The sequence below is a fragment of the Zootoca vivipara genome, chromosome 7 (genome assembly GCF_963506605.1).
Source record: "Zootoca vivipara chromosome 7, rZooViv1.1, whole genome shotgun sequence".
Taxonomy (NCBI): Eukaryota; Metazoa; Chordata; class Lepidosauria; order Squamata; family Lacertidae; genus Zootoca; species Zootoca vivipara.
The window spans coordinates 92,398,695-92,407,768 of record NC_083282.1 but is presented as its reverse complement, the minus strand read 5'-3'; the positions used below and the strand labels follow the sequence as shown (position 1 = coordinate 92,407,768).

At 42.5% G+C, this 9,074-nt stretch overlaps 1 protein-coding gene across 1 annotated transcript in view; it reads right to left on the bottom strand.

The window, feature by feature from the left end:
* Positions 1 to 1,626: 1,626 nt before the first annotated feature.
* Positions 1,627 to 9,074, bottom strand: part of RAD21L1 (RAD21 cohesin complex component like 1) — a 29,772-nt gene continuing 22,324 nt past the window's right edge. The window contains exons 11-13 of the mRNA XM_060277369.1: positions 8,207 to 8,293; positions 5,930 to 6,007; positions 1,627 to 2,613 (exon numbers count right to left, since the gene is read on the bottom strand). Of these exons, the coding sequence (XP_060133352.1) occupies positions 2,425 to 2,613; positions 5,930 to 6,007; positions 8,207 to 8,293 (354 nt within the window). The 3' untranslated portion in view covers positions 1,627 to 2,424. The remainder of the gene's footprint in view (positions 2,614 to 5,929; positions 6,008 to 8,206; positions 8,294 to 9,074) is intronic.

Below are 9,074 nucleotides of genomic sequence, written 5' to 3'. Positions count from 1 at the left end.
ATCCTCCTGCCAGATCCAGTCTCTAAATCAGGCATGTCAAACATGTGGCCCTCCAGATGTTTTGGACTACAATTCCCATCTTCCCCAACCACTGGTCCTGCTAGCTAGGGATCATGGGAGTTGTAGGCCAAAACATCTGGAGGGCCGCATGTTTGACATGCCTGCTCTAAAGAGCCATACACCAAGATGTTTCAGCAACAAACTGAAGACAAGACGGCAGACAGTTTTCATACATTCCCGAGCAGAAGACTACTGAGTGGCAGTCCCAAATATTCTGCCTCTCTCTATGCAACTGGTGGGGCTGAGTGGTAAGAGCAGTGGGTAATAGCTGTGATCCCTGTGCATGTGTCTGTCTGTGTGCATGTATCTGCGTGCATGTGCAGGCTTCTTTGCCTTTCTTAAAAACAAACAAACATGGGTTGAAGCTTATTGCGCAAATGTAAAAACTTCCACCCATGCAGTGGAACTTCTCTCTCCTCCCCCCCCCCCAATGCTCCTCTACACTCCTACCAAACCTATGGTACTTTGAAAGCTTAGGGAAACCCCCAGCGCCAATTGTGTGTGGTGGTGGGGCTTTTTGATACAACTCAATGTGTGTGCAGCAGCTACATGGGCAGACTCTTGCAAAGGTATGTCTGAATCATACATGAAGGTTGGGCACTGAGGAGTGTGTGTGTGTGTTGTGTGTACAGTTTTTAGACAACAGGGACTAGGAATGATTTCAAAGTTCCAAAAAGTAAGCTTAAAACCTTCAAAAAAAATCACGTTTGCCTCCATGGGTGACTGGGCTCCATACTACTCTCCAGCTGACTCCCCTGCAACTTCTGTGGCACTGGGGAGGGCAGAGAGAGAAGAGGCTTGTCGGAATCCTCCAACATGGGCAGATGAGCTCTCTAAGGCTGCAAAGCTTTCCAAACTGGAATGAAGTCACCGCAAAGCCAAGAATTCAAACAGCTACTGACTGAGATCCAATGAAGAGCCAGCGAACCACAAACAGGTATAATATATTGAATAATATTCCTAACAGGGACACAAATATGAGGTGTAAAACCATCCCCATGTACCCGCAGCTCACTTCCCTATATCCATCCCCTCGTGCTTTTTTGAGGACCTTTTCACTTCAGTTGTTGGTGGACGCAGACTATGAAGCAGATCAGCTGTGGACAAGGAAGGATTTAGCATCTCCATGCTGCTTTTGCTCCAGGAATCAGACCCCTTGTCCCCCTGGTTTGTGCATGGTTTAAGGTTTGAGTAACTAGCTTAAGGTTTAAGCAAACTACTGTGTAGCCACATCAAGTCTAGTTTGGCTCTTGGCACTGTTCCAAGTTTGACGACATTTTTGCTAAGCTTCCCACCCCAGTACACAGTGCATTAAATTATTACACAATTTTAAAGATGTTTCAGGTTCAAAAAGGCATTTACTTAATGAGTCAAAAAGTTCCAGGAGATAGAAAAGAAAGAAAGAAAAACAAATCAAAACACTGTGTTTAATTACACAGGTTATATAGGAGAACACATACATATATACAACTATTTTGTAAGAGTTCCAGCATCCATACCTTTGGTCTAAACCATAGTGAGCAATAGCTCTGTCTCATCACTTCTCATGGGAGGGGGGGGGTTGTTCTTTCTGCAGCCTAAGGATGTCCCTGGATGGTACAGCCCTCAAGCTTCAACACCGCAAAGCAGGGAGTAGGATGAGGAGGCAGGTAGCACTCATTTTGGAACACTCCTGTGTTCACCAATCCAAAGCTACCATAAGCCACTATAGTTCAAGTGTCTGCAAAGTGCAAACTCACGTACCCAGTGTGTGGTGTCTGTGGGGACTTGGATGCACAGCAATAATAGGCAACATGCAGAATAAGCACCACATGTTTGCCTTAACGAAAGTAATACTGCACAGCGTATGAAGCATTGTAACTAAAAATGTTAAATACAAACGTTGGTCAAGAAGACGTCACAGCTGTACAGAATTCCCATTGTTGCTGTTAAAGTGTGTCCTGCGCGCCGATATCCACGTTTTGATAGCTAACAATCAGCCAGTTTTGCATACAGAATCAAACATAGCTAACCCTGTTTTTACTTCATATGGAAACAGAAAAACAGGTAACCCATGGAAATTATACTTTAACATTTTTTTTTAGAAAAACAACAACAGCAGCAGCGTTCTTCCTAACATACAGCTTGAACTCTGGATGTGCTAATTAAACAAAGGCATTGTGTTTCTTTTTAACAATATAATATTTCTGCACATCGTCTATTAGCTCTTGTTGTTAAGTGCATGTGCACATCTATGCAGTGGAGGACACGGTCTAATCCAAAGATCTCGGTATGCTGTAAGGTGTCTCTTGACAACTTTCATAGAACGCAGAGTACAGTTTTCAAGCATAGCAACTAATGGTTAAAAGGAGATCACTCTACCCTTCAGAAAGTATGGAAGTTTGGACCCACCGTCACCACAATGTCAGCATAGGGAGCAGCCTGAGCCACCTCAATAGCTCGCTGTTTCTTTAGAACAAGCAAGCTAAAGAATTTGTCTGCCACTTCTTTCTTGGTCTTGTTTTTACAGAGGGTCAGAAAACTGAAAGACTTTGCTCCTGCCTGGTACATGTTCTGCATAGGGAACAAAACAAAGGAATAAACCAAAGAGGTGAAGTTCAGTTTTACACATGAAAATGATGGGTGAGCAGCTGTGTGATAGATGCTGCGCTGTTTAGCATTATATTCATCACAACATTTGTTGATGGAAGGAATCGGGCTTTGGTGAAAGGGTCTTACAGATTGCTCTTCTACTTCCTATTTATCCCCATATTTCTCACTTCATATATAAAGACATAACCATTCACTACTCTCCATGGGCATAGCCAGGATTTTTGTTTGGGGGGGGGGGTGAGAACCTCGGTTAGCTATGTATTTTTGATTTTATATTTTTATTGATGGGGGGGGGCAGCTGCCTCTCCCTGCCCCACTTGGCTATGCCCACTCTCACATACACACTATGTTGTATGTCATCGAAGAGAAACCTGCAGCCCTCCAGAAGTCTTTGGACTTCCCGTCAGCTTCAGCTTCAGGGATGAAATAAACTGCAGTCCAACAACATCTGGAGGGTCAGAGATTATCCAGCCCTGCAGCAGGAAGCATTCAAGCCTGCTGCTTGTCATAGCATAGGTCTAGGACTATCAAAAGAGCCCTGCAAAAATAGAACAAAGGCCTATCTAGCCCAGCATTTTCATCCAATGAAGCTGAGGGTGGGAGATCTAGTACTGTATAAGCAAAAGGAAGTTCTAAAGTAAACGCATGGCCACTTGAATTCACTATCACAAGGTATCATAGAATCATAGAATCATAGAATCATAGAGTTGGAAGAGACCACAAGGGCCATCCAGTCCAACCCCCTGCCAAGCAGGAAACACCATCAAAGCATTCCTGACAGATGGCTGTCAAGCCTCTGCTTAAAGACCTCCAAAGAAGGAGACTCCACCACACTCCTTGGCAGCAAATTCCACTGCCAAACAGCTCTTACTGTCAGGAAGTTCTTCCTAATGTTTAGGTGGAATTTTCTTTCTTGTAGTTTGAATCCGTTGCTCCGTGTCCGCTTCTCTGGAGCAGCAGAAAACAACCTTTCTCCCTCCTCTATATGACATCCTTTCATATATTTGAACATGGTTAACATATCACCCCTTAACCTTCTCTTCTCCAGGCTAAACATACCCAGCTCCCTAAGCCGTTCCTCATAAGGCATCGTTTCCAGGCCTTTGACCATTTTTGTTGCCCTCTTCTGGACACGTTCCAGCTTATCAGTATCCTTCTTGAACTGTGGTGCCCAGAACTGGACACAGTACTCCAGGTGAGGTCTGACCAGAGCAGAATACAGTGGTACTATTACTTTCCCTGATCTAGATGCTATACAGTACTCCTATTGATGCAGCCCAGAATTGCATTGACTTTTTTAGCTGCTGCATCACACTGCTGACTCATGTCAAGTTTGTGGTCTACCAAGACTCCTAGATCCTTTTCACATGTACTGCTCTCAAGCCAGGTGTCTCCCATCCTGTATTTGTGCCTTTCATTTTTTTTGCCCAAGTGTAGTACTTTACATTTCTCCTTGTTAAAATTCATCTTGTTTGCTTTGGCCCAGTTGTCTAATCTGTTAAGGTCATTCTGAAGTGTGATCCTGTCCTCTGGGGTGTTAGCCACCCCTCCCAATTTGGTGTCATCTGCAAACTTGCTCAGGATGCCCTCAAGCCCATCATCCAAGTCATTGATAAAGATGTTGAACAAGACTGGGCCCAAGACAGAACCCTGTGGCACCCCACTAGTCACTACTCTCCAGGATGAAGAGGAGCCATTGATGAGCACCCTTTGGGTTCGGTCAGTAAGCCAGTTACAAATCCACTGAATGGTGGATGCTCAAGAAGATATCGTTGAAAGGGGAATTAAGTTGACAAATTAATGGAGGACAAGGGTATACATGGCTTCTAGTCATGACGGGTATTGGTACCTCCGGAATCAGAGGCAGCATGCCTCTTCACATCAGTTGCAGGGGAACAATGCAAGAGGGCTAGAGGTTGTGCACCCAAGTCATGTGTGAATGACTCACGATGGGTTCATGCAGCCTGCAGTTCTTTGCAAACAGCTCTCACAGGACACAAGAGGCTGAGCCACATTAAGGGAAGGAAGCATCCTTTGCCCCCACCAATAACTTTGCTTTTTTAGCCTGTGGCAGTGGCATTCCTGACAGGGATTTTGGACAGAGTGCTTCTCTTGGCTTTCATTTCAAGATTGCAGACACCTCTCAGGAAAGAGTAAGGACACTGTGATGTATAAATTGTTGTTGAAATAAATAAATTTTTAAAAAAGAGAGTAAGGACTGTGTGCATTGAGAGGGCAACACAGCCAAAAGAAAGAAGCCAGAAATTGCCATTGATATACAGGCTTCCTCAAACTCAGCCCTCCAGATATTTTTGGCCTACAACTCCCATGATCCCTAGATAGCAGGACCAGTGGTCAGGGATGATGTGAATTGTAGTCTCCAAACATCTGGAGGGCCAAGTTTGAGTAAGCCTGCTCTAAAAGTTACAGAATTTAGACATAGGGACATTTTGATAATTTTTCCTCATAGTAAAAACATACTTGCATTTGATTTCATTTATTTTTATGTGTAGCTATTTTATTATAATCAGGGCACAACAACTCACATAGGCTTGGCACACATTCTTTTTATTAACTTACTGGCAGATATTGTGGCCATGTTAATACGTAATTGTGAACCATGGTTTAGCACTACATGAATGAGCCTAGCCTTTTCCTAGGCTCAGACACTACCTGTTCCCTCCTCTTCTACTGCACGTTCAGAAGGATTCAAGAAGTTTTTGCTTTCACTTAACCACAGATGGTTTCTTCCAAATTAGTTTAACACTTACAATGTGCATGGTTTTTTAAAAAAATCTAAAAAAGAAAAGTGCCACCTTTGAACCATGAGTTATGAAGCGGCCTTGATGAAACTAAAAACTCTGTGTTACTCTACAGTTTTAATTTTGGACAAAATAACAGGTCATGGTTAAGCAGAAGGAAAGCAAAAGCTTCTCAAACACTCCTAGCAACTAGTTACAGGTAGGTAGCTGTGTTGGTCTGCCGTAGTCTAAACAAAATTAAAAAATTCTTTCCAGTAGCACCTTAGAGACCAACTAAGTTTGTCATTGGTATGAGCTTTCTGCATGCACACGAAAGCTCATACCAATGACAAATGTGGTTGGTCTCTAAGGTGCTACTGGAAGGATTTTTTAAAATTTTGTTTAGACTCCTAGCAGCTGTGTGGGAAGAGGAGAGGAAGCAGCAGCATATGAACTTAGGCCCATTCATGTAGCACTAACTTAACTATGGTTCAGCATTATGTTTGAATGTCACCTGTGTTTAAATAGCAACTTACCCGGAAAGTATTTAGCAAATCTACAGCTCTTTTATCCTTTTTTTCTTCTTCATTATCTGGAGCATTGTCTTTATTTCCCTACATTATAAAGCAACACAAGCACTTATAACAGCCACTCAAAGGGTAAATGATGAATGATTATGCTCCTTAAAAGTGTGAAAAAATTCACAGATTTTCCTAGAATTCTGCTGCACATTTGTGGTCTCACAGAAATTTACCAAGGAATTACTCAGTCAAGTTCATTTCGCAAACGTGGTCATATGGTTAGACTAGTATCTTAGTACTGCTACTGAAAAGTGTCAGTACAACTGTACAGTACACTTAAAGTGGCAAAGTTTTTACTTACACATTTATTTTTAAAGCATTTTTTAAAAATCCTATTTTTCTTTAAGGCTTAAAGGTTTAAACCAGGGTGGCCAACTTGTGGCCCTCAAGATGTTGTTGGACTACAGCTCCCATCTTCCATGACCACTGACCGCAGGGTTGATGGGAGTTGGAGTCGGGCCACAAGCTGGCCACCACCCCAGCTTAAACCAAATAAGTTTTCAACAAAAACCAAGATACTGAACATGCAAAAATCAACCAACAACCAACAGTGCAAATACAATTATAATTCATATTACATTTTCAGCTGAAAACTCATAAAACATAGCAGCAGGAACAGAAGCAAGCACACAGGAATCTGCCTTCCACAAACTCAGACCACTGGTCCACTGGTCCAGTATTTTCTAAACTGACTTGGGACAGCTCTCCAGGATTATAGGTTTTTCTCCCAGCCCTGAAATTGCTGGAGATTGATACTCTTATCACTAGCCTTTCTGAAGAGTCAGGTTTTTTAATTTGGAACTTGAAGGATCTCAGGATAGGAGCTAAGATTGGCCCTCTTGTGGAGGGTATTCTTTTAGGAAGCAGGCCTGGGGCTGATTTTTTATTATTATTATTATTATTATTATTATTATTATTATTATTATTATTATTATTATTTGCCAAGTACATTTTCCAACATACTTGGAATTTGTTTTGGCTACATTGCAATGTAAACATACACACACTGTTCCACTCACAATACAAATAAGCAAAGAAACCCACCCATAATTGACCTCCCCTTCAGCTACACATCTTCAAATTCAGCAATTTAATGGCACAAGGGAAAAAAACTGTGCCTGGCCAATTTTGTATATGAAGACCTGTAGCGACGTCCAGATGGGAGTAAATCTAGCAGATGATGGCAGGGATGTAAAGGATCTGCTGCAATTCTCTCCGCTCTCTTCTTAACTCTGGTAGCATAGACTGACTCTATTGTAGGCAAGCTAGCACCAATTACCCTTTCTGCAATTCTTACAGCTCATTGGAGCCTTTTCTTGTCTGTCTTGGAGGCTGTACCATACCAAGCAGTAATAGAATTACAGAGAACAGTTTCAATGATGCTTCTGTAAAATTGGATCAGCATTTTCTGGGGCAATTTAAATTTCCTTAGTTGACACAGAAAATACAACCTCTGGGGGGACCTTTTAAACAATACTATTGATGTTGCTTGACCAATTTAGAATCATAGAATCATAGAGTTGGAAGAGACCACAAGGGCCATCCAGTCCAACCCCCTGCCGAGCAGGAAACACCATCAAAGCATTCTTGACACATGCCTGTCAAGCCTCTGCTTAAAGACCTCCAGAGAAGGAGACTCCACCACACTCCTTGGTAGCAAATTCCACTGCCGAACAGCTCTTACTGTCAGGAAGTTCTTCCTAATGTTTAGGTGGAATCTTCTTTCTTGTAGCTTGAATCCATTGCTCCGTGTCCGCTTCTCTGGAGCAGCAGAAAACAACCTTTCTCCCTCCTCTATATGACATCCTTTTATATATTTGAACATGGCTATCATATCACCCCTTAACCTTCTCTTCTCCAGGCTAAACATACCCAGCTCCCTAAGCCGTTCCTCATAAGGCATCGTTTCCAGGCCTTTGACCATTTTGGTTGCCCTCTCAATTTAACTTTTGAGAAATTAATATTCTACAGCCTTTTAATATGTGTTTGTGGTGGTGGTGTGTTATTGTTTTGTTTCACTAGGAAAAAACAGCATGGGTTAGTGGGGAAACCCTCTGCATGGCTGCTAGTTGCCAAAACCACAACAAATGTGAAATCCGAAAGCAGCTCTTAATCATATCCTCAAGAATGACCCTCAAAGTCCATGGATAACATTGGATCCCATTAAACCAGACCTAAACATTCTTATTTATTGGGTGTCAGGTGAAACTTGGAATAAATAATAAAACATACCTTTTCCACTGCAGCCTCAACCTCTAGACTTACAGAAGTCTCTTGTGAAGAACCATTAGACGTAGCAGACACTCCACCAACAGTTTCCTGATATTACAAGGTGGGGGGGGGGAGAGTGATCAGTCTCTTAGCAAATAAATTTTACTTCTCAGTAATGTTCTTTTTGAGCATATGTTCATTACTCAGTAGCAGATGAATATTTCAGGCTAGACAGAGCTTCTGTGTTGAATTTTATGGTTCCTTTTTTGGGACTAAATGGGAGATGTAGAGACGCTAAATAGCCGGATCTATTAGATTTTTACCTAAGAACAAGGCCCCAATTTTGTTGAAAGCATTGTTTTCCCCAGAATTGAATTGGATGTATAATTTTTCTTTGATCTATTCCAATACTGTTTTTTATACTGCAATCTCACATGTTTACTCAGAAGTCAGCTCCACTAAGTTTGCTTACTAGCTCAGCTGGTTAGAGCATGGTGCTGAAAACACAAAGGTTTCAGGCTTTATCCCTGTATGGGACAGCTGCATATTCATTCCTTCATATACCTGAAGGAGCGTCTCCACCTCCATCATTCTGCCCGGACACTGAGGTCCAGCACCGAGGGCCTTCTGGTGGTTCCCTCGTTGCGAGAAGCCAAGTTGCAGGGAACTAGGCAGAGGGCCTTCTCGGTGGTGGCGCCTGCCCTGTGAAACGCCCTCCCATCAGATGTCAAAGAGAAAAACAGCTACCAGACTTTTAGAAGACATCTGAAGTCAGCCCTGTTCAGGGAGGCTTTTAATGTTTAATAGATTACTGTGTTTTATTTTTCTGTTGGAAGCTGCCCAGAGTGGCTGGGGAAACCCAGCCAGATGGGTGGGGTATAAATAAAAA